This window comes from Gavialis gangeticus, unplaced genomic scaffold (genome assembly GCF_001723915.1).
Source record: "Gavialis gangeticus isolate Ggan-Ray unplaced genomic scaffold, GavGan_comp1, whole genome shotgun sequence".
Taxonomy (NCBI): Eukaryota; Metazoa; Chordata; order Crocodylia; family Gavialidae; genus Gavialis; species Gavialis gangeticus.
Window position 1 is genome coordinate 4,522,013 of NW_017728998.1, and position 24,579 is coordinate 4,546,591.

General features: G+C 41.5%; 1 protein-coding gene across 2 annotated transcripts in view; it reads left to right on the plus strand.

Moving 5' to 3' along the window:
* The window catches only part of ZCCHC14 (zinc finger CCHC-type containing 14), a 76,009-nt gene that overhangs the window by 9,135 nt on the left and 42,295 nt on the right, over window positions 1-24,579 (plus strand). For both annotated transcript variants that reach the window (XM_019505423.1, XM_019505425.1), the window contains exon 2: window positions 15,353-15,476. In XM_019505423.1, the coding sequence (XP_019360968.1) occupies window positions 15,353-15,476 (124 nt within the window). The remainder of the gene's footprint in view (window positions 1-15,352; window positions 15,477-24,579) is intronic.

Below are 24,579 nucleotides of genomic sequence, written 5' to 3' on the forward strand. Positions count from 1 at the left end.
TGTTTCTGTGATTGCGTTGTTGTTAGGCCAAACTGAAAACCCAGCTCCACATTTCCTTTCTTTTATGCATGTGAAATCAAACCATTTTTTTTGCATTCATTATTATAGTTTTAAATTGGAGAGAAACAGCGGATGATCTGCCTTCTAGAGTCTGTCTAGTTAAATGCACTCTGTGAATACTTAAATTGTGGGAGGAGAACGGCAGATTTAGTATTTTAAAATGAAAACACATTTGATTCATCCAAGACTACTAGTCTGTCCGTCTGTCCGTCTGTCCGTCTGTCTGTCTGTCTCTCTCTCTCTGACGCTCACAAACATGCACACACACACATGCATATGCGCAGAGTTTTATGTATTAATAATTTTTTCATGCTCAGAAAACTCAGAAGTGGTTAGAGCTTTATTAAGCTTCAGAAAACAAACACAACCCAAATCCTAAGCCCTGTTTTTGAGCCACGAACAAAGGAGTAATTTTGGTTTGAGGTATAAACCTTTGAAAATGTGGTTATAATGAAAAGTCTCTACCAGCACAAATTCACCACCATTACTGTCACACTATATCAAATGACTTCTGTGTAATCATTTTTAATATTGTTTCCTATTGCAGCAGTCTGTTTATACAGCTGAGGAGAAGAGCATAGTCACAGTGTATAAGCAATGAAAGTGTACAAAGAGGGTAAAGGCTGAATGGGCAGTAGGCACCAAATAGTAAGCTCTTCACATGCAGAGGACTGTGGGAACCGTTTGCATTTTGAAAGAGACTGCATGTTCAGGCTGCTAGATAATTTTGTTTTGTGGGTTGCTGAATTGAGTCCAGTCACCTAGTTGCATTGAGTAAAACTTGTATTCAGCATAACAAGTAAGCATAAGACTAAGTTATTTAGTTCCATGTTTCTTGGTGTTGCACAGGTTTTGCTGGAAATATCCACAGATATAGAATATGCCTTTTGCTAAAGATGAAAGTGTGTTGTTAACGTTGGCTTCACCTGTGTTGATTTTTGAGTGGTGGGAGCAATGTTTTTGCTGACACTCAACAGAGGTCCAACTAGGGGCAAAGTTACTGAACTACCTCAGTAACTTCTGCAGTGAGATTTTTTGAATGAAGACCAAGAAACACCATGCACTAACGGCTTTCCAACAAACAGTAAAATAAGGCTGCTTACTTGAGTAACATTTGGGGGAATTAGGTAGTGTTCTTCCAGCTGATTCATGTTGGAGGATTCTCCCTGATATTATTGTAGCTCTCCGCAGGTGCAGAGGTCCCTGTGGAGTTAGTTGCTGAATCAGGGCCCCAAATAGTATATTTGTCCTCTTATTTCCTTGTAATTGCATAGTCACTTGGTGATGCAATACTGGATTTGTGTAACCCTTTCAAATTGCTGTCTTATGAATGGTGACAAAGACTCTGGGCCAGTTCACCCTCAATTCTGTACCCAACATATCTTCCAAGTTTATATAGCATAAGGCACAATTTTACTTGGACTTCTGGAATAGCACAGTAGAAAAATTTGGAAGTAAGACTGCTTCTGATCTTACGTTGCAAGCTGGGTCCAGAAAACTCATGTCCTACAAGAGTAGTAGTTGTCCTAATGTGACTTTTATATCTAATAACTTTTTAGTTTTGTGCCAGTTTTGCAAGCAGAGGGAAACTTATGGTTTCAATGCATTTGTTGGCCTCTTGACCAGACCTGACTGATTTCTTGTGTTAGATGTTTTACACATTACTATCAGCAGGGTAGAATTGGTGAGTTGCTTACTTACGGTGTGGTGTACATGAACTTCTGTACAATCTACTCAGTTGGAGGGACAGAGAGTCACGCTGTCACCATAGATTATATGTAGTTATTGAATTTCCATTTTGAAAGATTGAGATCGCCTGGTTGGGCTACCCTACTTTACTGGATGGTAATCCTAAATCTCTTGGGGTTCCCTCGAAGAGGTCCCCACAAAACGGGCTAAGCATTAACCAGTGTTTTGTTTGTTTTAAACAAATCAGTTTGTGTATAGAATGGGATTTGCAAGCAGTAAAGTAGCCTCGCTGATAGCATTCATTTTAATCAATGTTACCCATGGTATCATAGAATTGAAGGACCAGAAGGGACCTGCCAGATCATTCAGTCCAGTGCCCTGCCATGGGCAGGAAGTTATTGGGCTCAGACAAGCTCAACAAGGTACTTGCCCAGCCTCATCTTGAACACCTCCAAAGATGGTGACCGCATCACCTCAGAGGTGTTCAACATTAATGTTAACATGAGAAATTAATTTAGTCATTTACTACCAAGCTTACTAGGAAACTGGACTGAACATTCCATAGTGAGTGCATAGAAAGAGCCAAAAAAAAATCATATTAATATAATAAATGATACTGTCTCTTTTTTTTCTGCCTTAGACTTGACTTTCTACATAAATTGTGGTGGCTTTTAGTCCATACATCACTGGGCGTTAAGTCAAGTGTTTGTGAGTGTTTCACTGATTTCCCCACCCCTCCCCTTTCCCCCTACTTAAGCAATATTGAAATAAGATGCTCCTCATATATAATCGGAGTGTCCCCATAGGAATTTACATTGGTTTAGCTGAACCAGTCTCTAAACTAGGTCTAACTGAAATGGTGCAGAAAAAGTGTTGCATATCCCTGGAAAATGAGACAAAAATGGCAATAATTATCCAGGGTTCCAGTGCATAACTTCAGAGGTAATGAACAGAGTCCTTATTCTCAATAAACTGCCTAGGCAAGTTGTGAACTGTCCATCACTGGAGGTGTTGAAGAAGAGGCTGGACAGGCACTGGTTGGGGATATTCTAGGTCGGGGGTAGGCAGCGTTTTTGGCCCGAGTGCTAAAAAAAACGCAGTGTCTACCTTGTAAGGTGCCAGAGTGCCGGCATGCCAGAAAAACAAAAACTGAGGTGGAGGATACATGTCAAGACACATTGCATATTAATATAGTTAATAATCATAAATGTTACTTTTTTTTAAAACAGTAAATACCAGGTTTTCTAAAAGTTCTAAGCCTGGTGACAATATGAAAAACTTCATATACTAACTTTTTGTTCTGGTGTATTTTTTTTAAGTATGTTGTGATGAGAAAGAGGAAAAAAAGAAAAAGGAAAGGGAAAGAAAAAAGAGAAAAAGGAGAGAAGAGAGAAAGTTAAAGAAATAAAGAAAACAGAAAAAAGAGGAGACAAAAAGGTAGAGAAAAAGAGAGTAGTGAGAAAAAAGAGAAGGAAGAAAGAAACAAAAGAAAGTAGGAGACAAAGGGGAAAAAAGGAAGAGAAAGAGAGGAGAGAAGAAAGGGAAAAAAAGCGAAAGGAGAAACCGTGTGTGTCCCTTGCTGCCCACATCTCCCACTGCTACCGGCTGTGGCTTGAGCCTGCTGGCTGGTCCATGGCAGTGTCTGGCAGGGGGAGGTAGTGACACCCCAGCAGCAGCTGCCAGGGCTGGGGTGCTCAGGCCTCTGCAACAGTCCTGGAGCAGAGAGGGTCCGGCTGGGGCTCGGGCAGATGGACATCCTGTCCCACCCAAGCAGGGTGAGCGCTGGGACTGCACGCTCAGGGCAGGATCTGGGCAGTATGGGGAGAAGCAGACGTGTAGAGAGATGCTTCAGGCAAGCCATCCCAGGCAGGCCCTTGGGAAGGTGGCAGCAAGGGCTGGGCAGGAAACAGGGGCTGCCCCGGGGCTCCTCCAACTGCGGTGGACAGATGAGGGAGCCCAGCCTGCTCAGCTCCGCGTGGATGGGTCCCAGGCACCTTGCTCACAAGGGGACACCACCTGCCCAGGGCAGGACTCCGGGCTCAGGGGGCTCCAGGTTCAACTTCCTTGTGTGCCAGGCACAGCACAAGCAAGGCAGAGCTGGCCCTGGTGCAAGGGCCTGGCCACAGGAGCCCACCGGGCCCCAGGAATAGCTGATGTGGGCAGTAGTCGGGGCCGAGTCAGCCAGGACCCTCCAGCGTAGCTGCCCTCCGCAGTCCCTGCCTGGGTACCGGGCCCCAGCCTCACCCAGTGTCAGCTCCTCTCCAGGGGCCAGGCCAGGCACAGCCCGGGGATGCAGGGCAGTCAGCAGAACGTGGAAGGCATTCCTACGTGTGTTTTCCTGACTCCAGCTCCAGTGCCTGCTGCTGCGCTGGGACTTGTGGCTGCTCCGGAGAGCCTGGAGCAGCAACTTTAAAAAAATTTGTTGGTTTTTTTTGTTTGTTTGTTTGTTTGTTTTTTTTAAAGCAGTTTCCTTGCACTCCACCTGAGGTGCTGAGGAAAATGTCTCCACATGCCACTACTTGGCATGCATTGGGGGTTGCCTATACCTGATCTAGGTGTAGCATTGCCTATGTTTTGCTGTGGGGAATTCCCATGTCTCTAGTCTTTGGTTGACACTGTGCCCTCTCCCCCCTTTTCTGCTACATGTGTCAGGATGTTTTTAAATCTTTCCAGGGGCATTGGGTGTTGCCTTCAGTCAAGGTTGGGAACTTTGACTGGGGTGTGCCAATACTCCTGCTGGGACCAAAGTCACAGGTTTGTGGCTAGAAGGTTTTGCCCCTCTACTCGGGGGTCAAACTGATTGCCTTACTTGGATCAGGAAGGAATTTTACCCCGTGGTCAAATTGGCATAGGAGGTTTTGCCTTCCTCTGTAGAGGGGGGCCTGGCTGTCTGCCCAGGATCTCTTCAGCATATATTGACAACATTTAATGGAAGCAGGATGTTGGCTGCTGTGGTCCCCCTGCTTGTCCTGTGACAGGTTAGGGTGTGAGGTCTGCGTTGTCAGGGTTGTTACCTTACGTAGTTTAGATTATGGTTTGGATAGGGATGGTCCTGCCTCAGGCAGGGGGTTGGACTAGATGTGAACTCTGGAGGTCCCTTCCAGCCCCACTTCTCTAGGATTCTGTTTGAACAGATTCTATTTTTTTTTATTTGAATTGCATAAATTAAGATGTTGTGATTCTTAAGTGGGGTCAGGGACTATCTTTCTATTGCAGTTGGACTCTGGTCATGATAGTGACCTCCACAAATTACTGCAAATGTATGGCGACAACTTTTCCATTAAAGATGCCGTATGTGGCTGTACATCCCCTTCTGTTTTCTTAGTGTGCTGCAGTGTATAATTTGGTGGGTTTTTTATCATTCTGAGACTCTTTCTTGTGTGAACAAAAGAGATGCTAAGTATAGAAATGCTGTTCCTAATGGCATAGGCACGGGTTGTTAGCATTTCCGTTGTAAGGTTCTTTATTTTTAGGTGACAACTTGGTGGTTAAAATGAGCTCCATTTTGAAACTCAAAATACTCTGTCTTACTTACCTTTTCTGTTTGGGAAGTTTCCTTTTAGGAAAAGGAATGAAGAGTGGAGGATGAATCAAGAATTACTTTGCCCATAGGTAACATATAGGGACTATTCTGAGATGGCAAAGGCAAGGGTATTGGTCTGGTACAAAGCCAAGTTTGCATATATGCATTATGCCTTAGTTTTTACATTTAAATTTGTGGAGCAGCAAAAATCCAAACTCCATTAGGTTTTTTTTTCAGTAACTATTAAAAAGTTGATTATTTACTCCAATGTTTTGATTGCCGTGCATACATAACATCTTAGTTTTTTAGTGGAAGATCTAGACTTAGACAAACAAGCAGTGAAGTGAGCAGTGAGCACTAGAAAATTTCATGTTTAAACATTGGCAAACTTTCCCCATTCCAGCTTTTCTCCTTTGTATGTAAATATTGTTATTATCTAACAGCGTTATTTAATATTTACAGTCTCTGTTTAAAAAAAGTAGATGATATCTTGTTTGGTTGTAGTGACTTCCTCAAAACACACTTCTGTCTCCAGTCCCTCTTAGCTTGAGCTGTTGCTCAGAGATGTGTGGCTATGAATTCTACTGGTGACAATGCAAATTACAAGTCTGTTTATGGCTTTGTTTGTACTTCAACACATATAAACGTTGCCTCTTTTCTCTTGCATCTTCACTTCCTAAGTATGATGCTGGCACCTTCATATTAGCTTTGTTTTTACAATAGCCGTAATGTAGACGGGGCACTAACACATTCAGAATTTAAAAGCACAGTATCATACTTGTGAAGCTACCTGTGGGTATGATAAGGATAAACTGCTTCTAAGATGTGGATCCATTCTGCTGTTCCTCTGCAGCTGTTAGGTTTGATCAGGGTAATTTTTTTTGTCTTTTGGGTTAACATAAAAGGTGTGGATAAATGAACAAATAACGGGGCAAGGACCTCCTGTACATCAGCTGTTATGTGCCTGTATTAAGTGGTAGCTAAACCACTGTACCTTAGCTCTTTTGTTTCGTCGAGGGGTTAACTATTGTGGGGCAAGTTTCATTTATCAGAAGGCAAGAACAAGCACAATTTCCTTGAAGCAGGAAAAGCTTGGCAAGTCTCTCCCCCTTTTAACTCACTGTAATATGTTCATTTGTATAGTTATCAAATCTGGAAACCAAGAGACTTAGAAATAAACTTGTATCTCCCACATGAATGTGCAGGGCATTATTGTGCCTAGGTGGCCTTTGTGAGCAGTTAGTTGAGTTGTATGTGCATTGTTAGCTTATAAGCCTCAACTGAACTACCTTTTTTTTTTAATATATATTTGTGGAGAGTCTGTAAAACATTTGTCCTTCATAACAGGGGTGGCCAACTTGCATCACAAGTGGCAAATGCCACCTTTATGTGTGCCATGTGGCAGACTGGGAAGGGGAAAGGCAGTACAGAAGCAGATAAGGCAGAAGGTAGAGTAGCTGATCAGGTGGGGAAAGAGGATTGGAGTAGCATTCAGGGAGGGTGCAGAGCTAATTGTTGCCCACCTGCCAAAAATATTGGCCCCCACTTGACCTGAGTATTGGCCCACCTGCCAGAAATATTGGCCCCCACTGAATATATTAAAATAGTACTCCTAATACCTAGTCATCCAGATAAGGTTTGCCATTTGATGATTCCTCATATTTATCAAAGATTAGACAGGATTACTATTTAAATGTTCTCCAAAGCTTTAATAAAAGGTGAACAAAGTTATTCAGTATTACTGTCAGGGCAGCTTGAGAAAGGAAGTTGAGAAAATTAGTTTTGTTTAAGGCTAAGCCTTTAGAAGAAATCTTTGAGGAAATAGGATTCTTGGAGTAAAAAGTTATTGGACCATCGTTCTCTAATGCAGTAGTCCTCAAGTGTGGTGCTGTGAGACTCCCTCAGAGATGCTGTGACAGACAGCACTGCCGCAGCCAGGTAAAATCACCCAATGCAGAGGGCTGTGACACAGAGGTACTTATATGTTAGGGTGTTCTGCTTCACATAAAGCAGGCAGGAGAGCCTGGTTGAGCTCCAGCCTTCGAGGCTGCCCCCCATCCTCCATCCTGTTCTACACAGAAACAGAGGCATGTAAGACGGTTCCACCTGCCCTGTGTGCCTCCGTTTCTGGGAAACAGCATGCAGGGTCAGATTGGGAAGGGTTCCTGCCTGCTTTAGGCTTAGCGGAGCACCCTAATGAGTGAGGAATTCAATCTTGTTCCTCTGACTTTCCCAGTGTGACTGTGCGTGAGATGCATAGGACAGTTTTGCTTGGCAGCATGTCACCCAGTTGAGAATCACTGAGGGTAAAGCAAGGCAGCATTAACAGTGGTTCTCGACTGTGGGTATTTGCCACATTTAAAAAGTTATGGAGAGGTGTCCTGATTCTAAAAAGATTGAGAACTATTGCTCTGATGTTTTTCCCCCACTCCTTAGTGTTCCCTTCTCTGGTTCCTCTCTGGCAATTTGTGACCATCAGTAGAAGGATCAAGTATTCCTGCACACAGCTCTTGGGCATGGAGGTAATGCCACTTAGAACAATGTTCTTCTCTCTTATCCAGTCTTCACTTGGTAATTTTTCTGTCCAAATTTATGATCTTAACTTCTGTAGCAGAGAAATTGAATATTCAATTTTGATGTGAAATATGAAGTTCTTAAGAAGAAGTTATTTCTGAAAAACCTGAAGCAGACCGTATGCCTTCCAAGTTTACAGGAAGATTACATAAGCAGTCATGTTACAGATTAGATAGCAAACTATGCTAATTCATTAGTATTGGCTTGATTTCAGTCTACGTCAGCAGATGTTTTTTTTTCCTATTAAATCATCTATCTTCTGTGTTCTGGTTAGTTATTCTGAAAAGGAACACATAATTACTGTTTTACTAAAATGCTTACCAAGTTAAGTTTCCTTTTACAAATCCTGCAATTCTCATGAAAGGACTTAGTGTAGTACATCAACTGCTATGCATCCTCGCTGGAGAATAGAGCTAGCAGTTATGAAAGCTAGCTTCATAGATTTAACCACTTCCCATATTTAACTCAGACATGCTTGCATGGGTCCAAACACTTTAGCCTACTGGTTCTTAGCCTTTTGCATGCCTACTGCAGGAGCTGTCAGTCTTTCCATTCTCACCTTATCTTTTGTGTACTGTAATGTATAAGAAACGTGGGGTGAGAAAATGAACATAAACTCTGAATTCTGTTGCATTTAAAAATGTATCTATTGTAACGCTGAACAACAAAGTCTGTACTTTAAATGTATTTTTCATTGTATATATATTTCTGCATTGATGTGTTGTAGCACATTAAGTTTCAGAAATTTTTTTTTTAAGAGATGGATCATGAAGAAATCTCTCCTTTTTTTATGAGCACTCAAAAGGGGCAGATCCATCACCACCTCAAGGATTTTTTTTTCCCATTTGTGTTTGTTCAGTATATAATAACCCCTAAATAGAATACTGTATAATGAGAACAGTAACATTGCTATTTACTTAATTTAGCTTTTGTCCAAAGTGATAGTCTTCTCGTAATTTTGACAAAAGGCACAATTAAAGCAAGAGTGCAGGGGAGGAGATCTATAACATAGAGATCCATTCCTTAAGAAATAACCCTCCTGGCTAGACTGTGATTGAAAGTTGCTTCTCTAGATCTCTTGAGGTGTGCCAGAAAAACAGATTTCAGCAAAAACTTTCAGCCAGGGCTAGTAGCTGCTAAGGGCTTAGAAAATTGTACCAGGTAACTACTTGTCAAAGCAGATACCAAATATATCTATACTGCCTTGATTAATATGTTTAGTCCATTTATTAATGCCACTACTATTTGTATTTTGTTGTTGAGGCTGTTTCCTCCCTTCAGAGTGTAAGAATTGTGATGGTTTTGTATCTTTTGGTACTAGAAGGCTGCGAGAGAGAAAATCATTCCACAGATGGACTTCTCCCATGAAGTTTTGGATGAATGCTTCCGTACTTTGTCCTTTACTGTTGCTGTCTAAGAAGAACCTCATCCTCTGACTTTTTCACAGGTCACTTTGACTTACAGATGATCTGTGACAAATCAAGCCCTCTTGTTTCATAATCAGTGGCAGAAGTCTTGAATTGGACATGATTAGCTGAATTTATTTAATGTTTTATGCAGTGGTTGTCTGGGAAACAAAGAATATCTTTTTTATCCACCATATTATTCCCAGACTATCAGACACCTGATCCTTAGGTTGTAGAAGGTCTGATAAATCAGAAGCCATCTTGGTTGCTGTTTGCCCTACCTTTTGTTGAGGAATTATGGTTTTGAAGATTGATTCAACACATGGCTTGGGGCAAGCCTGAACTTGCAAGGAAGGAAACTTGTGGGAGGGAGGTGGGAGTAAGAGCTTGCCTGTGGCTTTAAAGGAAGTTGGTACAACTACTCTTAAAGAAGTCACTGTTTTGATGCTGACCATCTAACTACGTACCAACCAATATCACATGACAATTTTTGTCTAGAAGAGAAAGAGAAAGGCAGTGGTGAGACAATTATCACCACCCAGATGCCTTTGATCCCCTTCACCCTTACTGTTCTGAGTATAGGTCTGGCCTTGGTACAGAGACTGCATTAACTTGATCATTCAACATTGATCTTCTGGTGATGGGTGAAGATTGGATCACTGTGCTTATATTGGCCTTTATAAGTAGGGTGGCCATATGTCCAGGTTTCCCCGAGATACTCCAGTTTCCATAGGTGAGTCTGGGCCAGTTGCTCAAAAGTCCTGGACCAGATTCCAGCAGGGAGGCAGAGCGGCATGGAGGCCAGGCAGGCATCACTGCTGCTGTGCCAGAGCAAGGCAGGTAGATGAAGCAGGTGCCCCCCCCCACCCACACGTGGCACACTTTTGCTTCCGCACAGCACCAGTGATGCCTGTCCAGCCACTTGTCTGGCTCATGATGCTACTCTGCCTCCCTGCCAGACTCTGGCCAGACCGACCTGCAGAATCTGGGAGTGTCCTGGCCAAACTGGTCACCCTATTTATAAGCTGCTTTCAATACAGTTAATTACAAGGTGGTGCTGACTTGTCTGCACTCTTTTCCTAAAGAGTTCACAAATACAGGATACTTTAGGGTGCTGTTCTGTCCCCCTTTTTGCTATGTGAACATCTAATGATGTTGGGGTAATTAATACAGGCAAAGGTGGATGTTGTGTGTTTGCTAGGATGACACTCATCTGTATGTCCCTTTTTGTTTCTCTTTCAACTCAGATGGTGCAGTTCAGCACTTTGGTCAGTGGCTAGTTGAGATTGGGGCATGAATGAGAGTTTTGTTCACTGAAGACTGAGATGATGGATTTCAGGAAACAGCGAGAGGAGATAGTGTAACCCTTTGGTTAAGGGTGTGAGTCTGCCATTGTTTACTAGGATTTGCAGCTTGGAGTGACACTAGCTGATTAGCTGCTGCTCAACTATTGTAATACAGTAGTAACTTAGTCTGCCCATGCCATCTCCATCTGGCTAGGAGGTTATCGCCTTTCCTTTTGGATAGGCAGCCTTTGCCATCATTATCCATGTTGTCTTACTTGAAGATTAGAGTGTTGCCATGTGTTCTCTGCAGGGATACCCCATTACAATATTTGGAGATTGAAACTGATCTTCAGATGGGGATTAAAATTAGAAGGATTAAAAATGTGAAGTCTGAATTGGCTTCGGACATGCCCACCTAAAGAATTCTACCTCATTCCTACCCAACTGCCACACTTGCTAGCAGTCGAAAAGCGTGACCACTTTTGGTGGGGCTGCTAATAGGGGATGGGGGTCTCAAGCCCCAAGACTGTGGAACAGGCAAGATATATGTATTGTCTGTAAATCCTCATATGCTTATGAGAATGCCCAAACTGAATCATCTTCCTCTTTAGAAGTGGCTGCTACTTCAACTTTCTACGTCACCTCTGCACTCCCTTGTCTGCACTGCTACTTCTGCAGGGCCAGGTACCAAGGCTGAGAGCTCATCGCATTTTTATGCCTGCTTTAGTTGCATACAACCAAAAATTCAGCTAAGGATTACAGAGGCATGGGGGCATCCTGTGTTAGCCATTCTGTGTTTGTCCTATTATACCAGCAGCAAAACTTGGAGGGTGGTGAGGAACCCCGTTTTTGGGCTTGTGGCACTGGAAGATTTCTGCTGTACTTGATGATTCCCCATGAGATGGTGGTGCTGATGGCAAAGCAGAAAGTAGCTTTGTTGGAAAACTGCCCTTGTGCCATTAAGAATAAACTCAACTAGATGCTGTGCTGTCTAGTATGAAAACAGTAGTGAATTTGGCTTAGCTTCTGAAAAATGTTTGTCCTTGGTTTGTGACCAAATATAGTCTGGATTGATCTCTGCGTGAAATCTCTTGGAATGTCAATTTGTCCATCATAAGAGTAGTTTTAAAAACTGAAGAAGCAAATTGCTGAGATCAATTCTTGAACAAGGGATCCTGATTCTCTCTTTGGGAGTCTCAGACATGACAGAAATGCCATAACAAAATGATCATAATCAATAGCTTTAAAGATCCAAAAGTCAACTTGCCTGCTTTCAATTCTGGAGAATTCTAGGAGGGCATGGGTTTCTATTTCTATACTTGAAAGACAGCAGTCCATTTAACCTTTACAGAAAATGTCCTCCTGGCTTAACAGTATTCTTGTTTATCCGCATGTATCCGCTAAGGATTTTTAAAGCAAAGCCCACATGCTCACCTGTTTCTCAAAGGTAGAGTTTAAAAACAAGCCAAAATCTCTCCACACTTCAAGGCATTTACTCTGTGGTTCACTATGGTCTTCAGATACGCTGAACCTGCCTCGTTTGGCCAACCTGTATAGTATGAGTTTAGTCCACTGATTGTTGTAGAAAATATACCACATCCCTCCTCTCCCTGCCCCCCCCGCCCCCCGCCAATTTTCCTTCAGTACCTGCCTTCTTTCCTGACTCTCCTTATTTTCAACTGTCTGTTGAAGTCTGTCTAAGCTACTATTTAGCAGTGTGGGATTAAATAGCACTAGTGAAATTTATGATTACAAACCAAACAATTTCAAGCAACATCCAGGCAGTCAAGGAAAAGATTAAGTACAGATGTTCTGGAGAGACACATGACTACCTTCTAGACTGTGGTAGCTCCAAAATATTATTTAAAAATGTTACTTTTGGCTGCACTCACAGCACTTGTATATAATATCAAACCTGTTTTTCCAAAAACAGTATAGCCTTAAAAGCATAAAAAGAAAGCAAGTTATATATAAACGTGGATGCTTTTTTCTTTCATCAGGCTTTTTCTAGGTCTGTAGGCTTGACAGTCCATACACGTATGAACTATGTGATTCTTATTTTTTTTTTTTTTAAGAGCCTATGGGTGCAAAAATTTGCCTGGTTAGAAACCCTTTTTTTAAAAAGGCTTCCATATCCTTTGATGTTGCACATTCTTGAAATTTTCCAAGAAAAAGGAAATCGCAGTAAAAAATGTCATTTAAAGTCAGGACCAAGATTTTAAGTCCTTAATTTTGTGCTCATACTCCCATTTGCTTGCTAGCTAAAATACTTTGTTTGGAACAGGTCTGAACTTTGCATTAGTTCTGTATCATATTTTGTTCCATGTCAGTTCCAGTACTTCTGACTTGAGAGTGAATCGCATAGCAAATGAGTTTAGCTGATTAAGACGTGGGTTAAATTCATTTTTACCAAAAAGAACAAAAATAATTTGGCCTTCCTGGGAGGAAGTGACTGTTAGTTCTTGAGTGTACAAAATTGAAAGCTGTGAGTGAAGACGATTACTGTCTGGAAGAAGTGAGTATAAGTAGAGGAAATGTATTTCCCAGACAAAGGCTGTGAGTTAAGAGAATTTCTGAAATCCGCAGTGTAGACATGTGTTTATAAGCACTTGAAATTGTGTTTGAAAATGACTGTTGGGCTTCCTTTTTATGATCTGCATCTTCTGATCCACTCATCTAGAGAATACCTTTGCTTTGCTCTGTTTTTGAGATTAAACTTCCTAACACCAGTGGCACTGTGATGAAATTTCTCTTCAATATTCAGTATAGAGCAGGGGTGTTTGGGCCAAACCCAGCCCCTGGTATCATGTCATTTGGACTTTTTGGAAGCCTTTCAGGCCAAAACTTTTTGGCAGCAGGAAAGGGAGCAGTGGCACTGCTCCCTTGCTGTCAGTTTTTTGGGTTTGTGGGGAGCCTCGTGGGCCAGAGAGCTTGGCCCTGTCCATGAGGGTGGCACAGGGCCTGGAGCCTGATCTTGGCATGCAGGGTCCAGTCCCTTGATCCTGAGATGTGGGGCAGTGGCAGGAGCACCAGTCCCTCGATCCTAGCCAGAGGGGCAGGATGGAGGAGGCACAAGGACACGGCCCTGATCCTGGGTCACAGGGGTGGATGCTGAGGGCCAACTGGGTGTATTGTGGGACTCTGGGCATGCAGCGATAGAGTGGGGCCTTATCCTGGCATGCTGTGTCTAATCTAGCCTGTGGCCAGCCTTGCACCACTCATTTGGCCTGTGGAGCCAAAAAGTTGAGCATCACTGTACCAAAACTCATGCTTTGGTATGAATGCCAAAGTGCTTCGGGGAACAGTGCAGGACTATCTGTTTGTTCAAGCTTCTGTAGAGTCCTTTTGGTATTTGTAAGAGAGTTATGCATATCATTGCGAGCCTTATTAATCTGCAAGTTGTTGATGAAGATGATATCAAGGCAACCGTGTAATTGGCAAGAGGCATCCGAGTAAACTTTTGAATAATAAAAGCAGACTAATGTGAAAATGTGTGTGCCCACTTGTGAAGGTCAAAGTTTAAAAATCAAAGCCACAAAAGGATAATACTCTACCAAAGTGGAGACACATTATACTAAAAGCAAAATATATAATCCAGTTGGTCATGCGCTACCAGACTATCAGTAGGGTACACAAGGTGTTTCTAGAAAAATGTCTTTGCCTGGAATGACGGCCGTATGAATGAGCCTTGTTCCTTATAGAAAATTGAACTGTTGTTACAATGAATACCAACTAGGTTCTTTTGGTATGTTGTTTTCTTGTCCCATATTCTGTTCTTTCATAAATCATAACTGAAATTGGGATTGTAGTCATACACACTGGGATTTTTTGCTAGTTCAAATGTGGTCTTTGAATAATCGAGGAATGCCTTAGTTTGAGCGCTTTTGATGATGTTACCTGTTTAAGATGCACATTTTCCTTTAAGTAGTTACGTCCTTGTGTTTAGTGCTACTAATGTGACTGTCCTTTGTATCTGCTTTTTATTACTTACAAAATTTGACACGCTACTTGACTTGCTGTTTGTGGCAAACTCTAAACATCAGACTGCTAAAACAGGTGTTTCTCTACACGGATGTGAATGCTGGTATGGACAGTAACTCTAGTAGTTTAATTGTTCTGTTTCTTGTGATTTATATTCGCTTCTGCAGCTCTTGAGTAACAGCAAAAATATGTTCCTTATGCTTAGTGCAGCCTAAAAGATACATATTAGGCTTTAAAGTCTGGTTTGATGCAGTCAGCTGTTCAAGTTTCCTTTTTTCACACTGAGTAATTTTTCAACAAAATATGATCTTGATGGCAAGGTCCCAGGCTTCAAAGCCAAGTGAGTTGTTCTGTCATGCAGTATCTTTGGGAAATGAAACAAGTTGCTTGTAATTTATCGTAGTAATATTTTAAAGTCGTACCTTCAGTCTGCATCTTTTGTAAATGCATGACACAATGTTAAAAATGGCTGCCACTCACAAGAGTAAGAAATAAATTCTAGGTTTCCTGTTGAAGTTAATTGTTGTAGGCAGGGGCCAACCATCTTGTAAGCAGGTGTAAAGTTAACTATCTTGGAAGCCTAATAAAGCATGTGCGCAATACGTGTTTCGTACCATGTGGATTGCAGTAGGCAATCCAGATTTGCAAATGGCTGCTAACAACAACTTCCCCATACGACTTGTAAAAATATAATGAAATGTGTGTAACTGCTTAAGAAGAGAGTAGTAATGTTCTTGATGTTGCTTAACTGATTTTGAAGTACTCTTCATTCAGTAGAGGAAAATAGACTGTTCTAGAGTTACTACAGCTTTATTTATTATGGTTTTTTCCAGGTCACTCCAAGATCCGAGACCCCAATAAACAGTGTCAGTAACAGTTTGGAAAATGCACTACATACATCAGCACATTCCGTTGAGGAGTCGTTACCCAAGAGGCCGTCAGGGAAACACTCCAAAGGTGCGTCCCGACTTCTGTTGCACAATTTCCATCCTGTTGGAAAAGGGGGAGAGTCCTCCTTGCAGCAAGCAGAGAGAACTTTGAAATCTTGATCCACAAGTGGAATTGTGCTTCTTTGCTAATCAGTTGGTTTTAGCAAGGTTACTATGCTGTAAATGGAGAATGGTCATTAGATCTACCAATAAACAATTAGATGTGCATAGTAGGAGATGTTTATTACTCGGCTGGGAGGTTATCAAGAATGTTGCTTACAATTTTAAATTCCTTTTAACTCTTGTCAAGTATGCCTTCTTAATAACTAACCATCTCTTATTTTCATGGTGGGCCATATATCTTGAGTTTTTGTGGAAGTAGGCTGTTAATATTTTATAGAATGAAAAATGTTATCTGGGGCAGCATGGCTATTTTTCTGTAGAGTCGAGACAGCTGTTGGAAGCACAGCGATTTCATTTTTCTCTTGGCTCTCAAGAGGACATTTTAGAAGAGTGTGCGCGCACTGGGAGGAGGGGGTAAAGGGTAGGAGAGGCGGCCTGCCCCTTGCTAATTCTCAGAGTCTGCATATTGATCCATAATCTTTAGTTGCTGAATGTAATGCTGTGTTCCTAATGGATGATACATGCACAGACCTTTCGGTATCCAATGTTGTCTTGTAAGCATATCTCTCATATTGATATCATCAGTTATTTAAAAATTTGCTTGGGAATTTTGATGGTGAGTGAAGTTAGCCATTAGTGTGCACTCTGACTTTTTTAACATATAGAAAAATGATACATTACCATGGGTATAGCTAACCTTAAAGTGGCATAGAAAAAGGGTTTGCAGCACAGCAACCGGACTTGTTATTTAATGATACGTTGCATAATGACACAACCAAAATGTAGGTTTCCTGAAATTTTGAGGTGCAGGAGTGTTATACTCCTTTCCATTACCACACCCATGGGTTTGTCTTATAAATTAAAATGCCTTTAGTTCATGCCTTGCTGGTTTAAAAGTATCACTCCAGCAGTTGGTTTTTATTGCAGTCAGAGAAGTATGTGACCCAGTGTTGTGTTGAGGCATTCTTTGAGCTGTGGAGCTAGTATTATACTTGTGTAGAGCTGCTTTTGTAAATGGGCTTTGTAGGATTAATAAAAAATAGCTCTGTATAGAAAGATTAATGCAGATAAATTACCTAGTTAAATTTTAATTCGAGGTAGTATTTTTCCTTCTAACTTTAATTAGACTTAAAATGTAACCATAAATTCAACGAGTCATGGACTGTGTGAGTAGTTGAAAAGTAAGAAGCTGGGATTTCATTACTGGGGCAACATCATGTAATAGTTAGAAGTGACCTGTAAAGTTGATTTTCTTGGTTTTCTTCTGCGCCTGTATTACTGTTTTGCGGTATAACTCGTTTTAGTTATCCCTCTCTCTCTCTCCCATCCCATCGTTTCCCCACCCACACCACTCCAAGTTTGTCAAATGGATTTAATGCCACTTGGAAATCCTTGATCAAAGGTGCTTTTAAGTGTGACATTATTTATTTGCAGAGATGGTGAAACCAAAGCAGCTTGAAATTAGTTGCACATTCTAAGCAAATTGGCTTGACTCTGCTGGAAACCCCTATTGTGTGATGTACCCAATTATATTTCCAATAGTTCCAAGTAGCAATGCGTTTACAGCAGAATAACAGTGTAAGGAACTCTTTCTTCAGCTATCAGGACACAGAAGAAAAATGCAGTGCTAAGCAAAAACTTGCCAAAGATTGTAATTTCCCTCTGATAAAAATAGGACTGGGTTCAGCATTACATATTTTTCATTCTTGGACCATGGTTATTATTCCAGTACTGACTATGTGCCAAGATTTGTTATGGTACAGAGTGAAAAGTAGTTGTATTTTCCTCTGTAAACTTGAGAATAACCAGTTTGTAGGGAGTATGGCCGTCTAATTAATGTTGCAATGGTCACTTGGGATCGCCAGTTAAAACCAGGGAACAAATGACTTTATAGTTAGTAACTCTTTTTCTCTGTTAAAAGAGATTGTAAACTGTTTTGTGGTTAGTCATCAACAAAAACAGTTTGTTTTGACCCTTCCTCCATGTGTGGAGGTGTCTACCAAACAGCTTTGCTCCCTTCCTTGCAGGCTGGGGTGGAGACCCAAGTCTGACTGCCAGCCTGGATCTGGAACAGCTCAATCTCAAACCTCCCAGAGTTTTCTGACTTAAAGAGTGAACAAATAAAGGAGCTTCTTGTGGTAGAGCCTTTGAGGTAGGGAACTACCCAAAATGCTGATTTCCCTAATTGGATGCTGCCGTTTAAACAAAACAAAGTTTTAGTTTTGCCTACTGGACACATCCAGCATCAAACCCTTTCCTAAAGGGACATTTTTTCTGGGACTGGCTCTTTGTTCTTCCATCTGGGACTATGGCTGAGTTGCTAATGTTCTTCATTCCTTTTCCATTGTGAAATGTGGTAGGGCTGGGCTGCCCCAGCTACGGAGAAGATCCTGGACTCAAAACTGAGACCCAGCTGCCAGACTGGTCTCCCTGCAGATGCAGCTTCTAGCCCCCTTAGCTGGCACAAGGGTCAGGTGCATATCAAGCCAAGTCATATCGGTTGGCACACAGATAAAACTTGCAAACGATTTCAACCTTGGCTAGTAGAAACTGGGAATCCAGGTGGTGCATGGTCATGTGTGGGATACCACGATTTTTCTTGGTTCAGAAATTGTCAGGAGGTTTCCATTCGCCCTGTCATCTACCCTTTGTTTTCAGCTTTGTGTGCTCAGAGACAGAAACCTTGCTTTATTTACAGGAGCCCCAGGCACAAGAAGGGTGATTCCACTTTTGTCTCCATTTCATTAAGATCAAATTTTGTGTAAAATTTGATTAAAATGTAATGAAAACTTTGGTTTGCAGTTTGATAAGCTGTGTTGCAATTCTGATAGTTTTCTCTCTCGCCAAAGATGTTGTTAAATACCTTTGTATGTTGTGTTGTTGAAAATGGGAATGATTCAGCCCTTAGGTGGATAACACATGCAGGCAATGAATGATATTGCGCTGTCATGTGACAGGGTTTAGCAATGCACTAAACGTGGTCAGTGACCACAGCATATTTTCCAAAAGCACAATGGGATAAAGTGCAGTAGACCAGATGTTGAAGTACAAAACAAAGACTCTTTATAATATAGGCAATGTAAAGTGCAAAACAGACAAAACATGAAAACTGTACTCTTAGCGCTTTGCTTCTCTGAAGATTTATCACACTGCATTTTGATCTGTCTTAGCTCCTGGAGCTCCCTGTAGGAAGAGTTCTCTTTAAAGATTTATACAGTGCAATCCACTGTTGCAAGCCCATATAGGTGTCAGTGCTCTGACTACTATTTTCCTTTTTATACAGTATTGAAGTTGGCTTCTTCCACTGTCAGCCAGTTTAATTTTCCAGGAGATGGCAGAAGTCCACTGCCTTTTGATTATTTTTCCCTGCATTCAACTCTCACTCAATTCCCACTACTAACACAGGAAAAAAAACACATGCCTCTTAATGGCTCAACATAACTTCAGGTGAGGCAACTGTGATCTTAGCAGTCTTTTGTGTAGTCAAGGTAATTTGCTGGTCCACTAACCTAACTCCTTGCCTGCATTTTGTCTAAACCAGGGATGGGTAAAATGTGGTACAGGGGCTGGAGGCCATTCTATCCAGCCTGCTGGGCCCCTAAAAAAAATTAGAAAATTAATATTAATCTGCCCAGGGCTGCCTGTTATGCAGCCCTCGATGGCTTGCCGAAACTCAGTAAGCCTGCCCAAAATAATTGCCTGCCCCTGGTCTGAACAAGCAGTTTGCATCCATCTTGCACAGTCTTTGTGAAGTTTAAAATGGGGGCATGAGGCCTGTTCTCTAGCTGTTTACCTAATACTCATATCAGCATGCTGAAATCAGTAGTAAAAGGTGCAGGGCTGTTTCTCTGAGTACACCGTGTCTACAGAACTAAAACTGTATTACTTGGAATTAACAGCAACCACGGCAAACAACTGCATTATATCTGTTGATATAATGAATCTGTGCCTTTTTCATTTCTGGAAAATATCACTTTACATACTTTGTTTCCTCAAAGGTATACCTTTCAGGTCAGATTACAATCAAAGGTAGCAGTCCCTCTCAGATGAGGTTCCTTTTTAGATTTCTTTTTCTTGTATAATCATGTGAGACCAACAATTTACAGTTCTTAGCTTTTGTATGTGTAGCCAGGCCTCAAACTGTGGCTCTGATTTGTTTCAAAATTACTAGTAATTTGCTCAAAGACAGTGAAATCTAGGATTTTGTTGCAAGCCAGAATATTTGCAGGCAGACTGACATTGGAATAGTTCTGTGGCCGCTGAACCTAAGCAGCATCCAGATAACTGCCAGTTTGAGCACTGCCCTTGGCAGCCCTCTGAGCCTGCTGGTTACTTGCTACCTAGATGCTTGCAGGGTCGACTACTTGAACTTTTGCTTTGAAACGAAAACTTCTGTTTCTTGATATTTTTGGGTGGTTCTGTAATGTTATCTGTGTTTTCACTTTTATGAACAGGTTTAGCATGCAACTAAAAAACAAAAAAGACGACAGCACTCTGCAGCCAAAAATAGATGTATTGCACTAATCTGGTTTCGGTATCATGGAAATAGAAACGAGTGAAATACTAGTATTAACGTGAACGTGCGAGAGGATATAAGAAGGCATGTAGTGGCTTCCCGGCCTTTTGTGGGCTAAGATCAAGTGTATGATCTCTCTTGTGGGATGTTTTGGAACTAAGTCACTGCTCCTATTGGGCAGTCTCATGACCGAAAACATCATCTTGGTTGTTTAGTGCTTTCAGGATAACACAGGCAATGATGCGTGTTGTCATTGTATCACTTCAGGTTTTCTCAGTAACCTCAATTGTCTGTTACTTTATCATAGATCTGCTTATGGGTTGCCAAGTAAGTGGGATTATTTTTGCAATTACTTTCAAGGTAAAACCTCAAAAGAATGGAGAATTTTCAGGAACTAGAAAGTAAATGTGCAACTGATTTGAAGTGGTCGAGTGATTGCTGGAAAGTTCTAGAGGGAAGTTGCACACTAGTGATAATCAAGATATCTGAGTGAGGAAGTGAGATGAAAAACTGTAAAGGAGTTTGAGGAAGAATTCAGGCTCTTTGGGAATAGCAAGAAGAATTCATATTGCAAGAAAGAGGAATGTCACTTGGGATTCAGTGACATTCTTTACCAAACCTTAAATGCTAAAAATCTGAATGAATTAATGATTGGAGAAGGAAATATGCATACAATTAAATCACATTCAGCAAGAAAACTTTAACTTTTGCTTTGGTAATAACAGCTTGTAAGATTTTCAGATTGTCAGCAAACAAAATCGTTACTGTGTATTGCTTTATTTCTGAAGTTAGAGATCAGTCCAGTTGTGACACTGTTTGTTAAAGAGGAGAAAATACAGGGTTCCCAGAGCAGTGATGAGCTGTTACCATCTGTGGCTTTAAAAACAACCATGTACAAATTACTTCCTTTATCAGAGAGACAGTTCTGAAGATGTCAGTCAACCCCGTTTCCATTTTAAGGTTCTAAAACAACATTAAATAAAAATGCAATGCAGTGTTTTTTCAGCCATTTTTGATTTGACTCACCCCTCAGTAGACTCAAGGCAGCCCTCAGAAAATTCCAGTTTTTAGTTTTTACTCTTTATTATTTTACTATTGAAAAGTAATAGAAAATTCTTCTGTTGCAAAGAACTCAGAAGGGCCATCTCAGGTCGGCATATTATTAATGCTGTGGATTCCTACTTGAAATCTCTAGGTTTATCCTGTGAATCGTGTTTGCATGCCTAACAGTACTAACATTTGGTGCCCTGGAAAAGACCTCGGGTCACCCCAAGATGCCACAGCACCCTGGTTGAGAATCACCAATGTTAAGCTGTTGGTTTTCCTCAGATCAGGAAACATGGAAAATTTTGATTTGGCTTTAAATTAAAAAAAAAAAAATTGTCCTGGAAATGAAGAGTTCCCTGTGGCAATGTACATACCTTTTTATGTGTGCATGCGTAGAAAAGGTTGCAACCTACTGATAAAAACAAATGTAGAAATTACCACTTTGAGCTATTTGGTGGATTGTATTTATCTGGCCAGAATAGAGGTTTTATGCACCAAATATGTGTAAGCACTGAATACAAACCAGTCAAGTTCAGCAAATTTGTAAGTTATTTGAAAAATTGCATAATATTATAGTACATGTTTAATTGAATTACTAGATTTCTGTGATGGGATGAGCTACACAGAGCCTTCTACTGTAATCTTATTTTGTTACCAGATTTTCCTTGGAGATCATTGGCTGTCTTTTTCTTCTCTTGTCCTTTTTTTATCTTCTCACTTCTAAGACCACCAGCGCCCCCTTTCACATCACCTTCTCCCCTAAAAAATGCACATGTACGCATGCACCCACACGCATATGCCATGTGCATCGCAGCAATATTCTTTCTAGCAGTGGAACTCAACAAGTTTTTTCTTCCAGAACTGCTTGACATTTGGCTGGTTACTCAGCATGCCAGAAGAGGAGGATTACAAAGCATATGCTCTCAAGCCATGCTGGTTTGGTATCCAGAGTTTGCTGCTGCTTCAGCACCATAATGTGGATATTTTTTAAATAAGTGTATTATGACATTTACAAATTGGAATTATTTAATATCTACAAAAATATGAGGTCATCTGTAAGCTTAAATACCTTTTTTTAAGTACTGGCATGTTATAATTCTCAGAGAGATTCTGGGCTAGGGACAGAAATTACACACAAACTGGTATAACTGATTGGAAACCAGTTCAAATCTGTAACACAACAGAAGTTCAGTGCGCATAAACTGCTTTCAAAATGGCTGAAACTTGTTTAAGATAAACCTGGATGGATGTAGTACCAGACTGAACTGATTTAGGTTAAATCAGTTTATTGAACTTCTGTCCCAGATCCCTTCCGGATTCAAGTTAACTCGCAGTCCCCCACTTTCCAGGATGCACTTCACCTCCCCTGCAAACTCCACCCCTTGCAGGGGGTGTGGGCTAGCCTTGGCCTAAGCTGTCTGCTCCAGCTGAGCAGGGAGGCATGCTCTAGTGCCTCCTGACTTTTGGCCTTGGCCACTGCAGACATATAGCTGCATTTACAGAATCAAAAGTGAATGTCAGTTTGCTTACTTATTGGTTCAGTCTACACAGCTTAGACTGACCTGTGAAGATTGAATTGGTTCAGCCTCAGGCTTGTCTGTTTGTACTAGCTCTGAAGTTTTAACCTGTTGTGTACAAACTCTGCATCATTATTATTCAGATACAGTAAAAGCTGTGTTATCCGGCATCCCCTGGGAATGGGGGATGCTGGATAACAAAATATGCCAGTTAACTGAGTGGCCCCGGCTGCCGCTTCTCACGCTGGATCTGGGACATCCTGCCACCTGTCCTGCAGCATTGCTGTCCCGACTGCGGGGCCCTGTGGGCCTCGCGGGACAAGGAGGCAGGTCCCACACAACCTGTTATGTCCCCAGGCCGTGAGGGCTCGGCAGTGCAGGCTGTTTTGCCCCAAGCAATGGGGGCTTGTAGAAACTGGAAGTGCACTTCCAGTTGCACTTTATCTTACAAGCCGGCATAGTGGAGCATGCCAGCTTGTAAGATGCTGGATAACAGAACTCTTACTGTATTTATATTTGTTCTGTTTTGCTTTGTTTTGTTCTTTTATCTGTCTTTATGTTTGAGTACACATGCACGTCTTCACACACCTTCCTCCCTCCCCACAAATTTGGATGTAGATCTCACCAAAGGCATTACTTTGCTACCTTATTTATTGGCCCTAATATGCCAGTTGTTTTATAAGCACCAAATATTTGGAGTTCATTCTAGCTATTGAATCCAAGGATTAGTTTACTCTTAAAAATATTTTGCCACTGCATTTTTTCCTCTTAGACTAAGCCTAGTGTGTATTAAACAACTATTTGAGGCTGATATATAGCTAAATAATGAAATTCAGCATTCTGTAGAGTTCAGCACTTGAGTTCAGTTGAAGCCAAAAATTTTTAGCCACGGCCTAAAGAAAACTGTTCAAATCCTGCTTTAAACAAGTGAGTTGCTGTTAACAGCTTCTTGAAATGGGCTTTGAATAGAAAAAATTGCAATTCCTTTTAAATCTTTCCCCATACAACCCTTTCATATACATAAGAATGGATCCTCCATTTTATGTCTAAGAAATCTGAGGTGTGGAGCTTTAGTCAGGGTGGCCAGCCTGCAGCACAAGTGGTACAGGCAGCCTCTGTGGCACAGCAGATTGGAGAGGGGACAGGCAGCATAGTGGCAGACAACAGGAAGCAAAAGGCAGGGCAGCAGATTGGGTGGGGGGTGGAAAGTAGAGCAGATGAGTCTGAGAAATGGTGTTGGAGAGGGTGCAGGGCTAAATTGTGGCACACCTGCCAAAAATGTTTGCCCCCACTGGGTTAAATGACTTGCCTAAGAATGTTGTGAGGGTGGGAGGTGGCTAATGCTAAACTGCACATCTGAAAACACTTGGAAAGTAGTACGTTCCCATAGGTATTGTCAGTTTGAGGATAGCACTAAGGACTTGCTCCAACAAGGTGCTGAGTATTCAGACTCACTTGGTCAGTGATTTCAGTGGGAGTTGAAGATGCTTTAACAGCAATCTACAAACAGGCTTGACAAGAAAAGGGAAAGCTCCAGGAATATGTAGTAGCAGCAGCAGCATGTGTCTACTATGTAAGTGCAGTAGGCCTAGAGAGCTATCTTTCCAAACATGCAGTTGGACATGAGCAAATCTTATTAAAAGTATAGCTTTTCCATTGCTAACAGAATCTTAAATGAACCTCTGATACCACTTGTCCTTTTCCACAGCCATTCAAACATAGAAGTGGTACTCTGTAAGCTCATCCCTTTCTCAAGTTTTTCATAGTAGCTGGGGTCAGGAGGGACCTGAGCAGATCATGTAGCCCGACCCCCTGCCACAGGCAGGAATGAATGCTGGGTTCACAAGACCCCAGACAGGTGATCATCCAACCTCCTCTTGAATTTGCCCAAGGTAGGGGTGAGGATCACTTCCCTGGGAAGTTGGTTT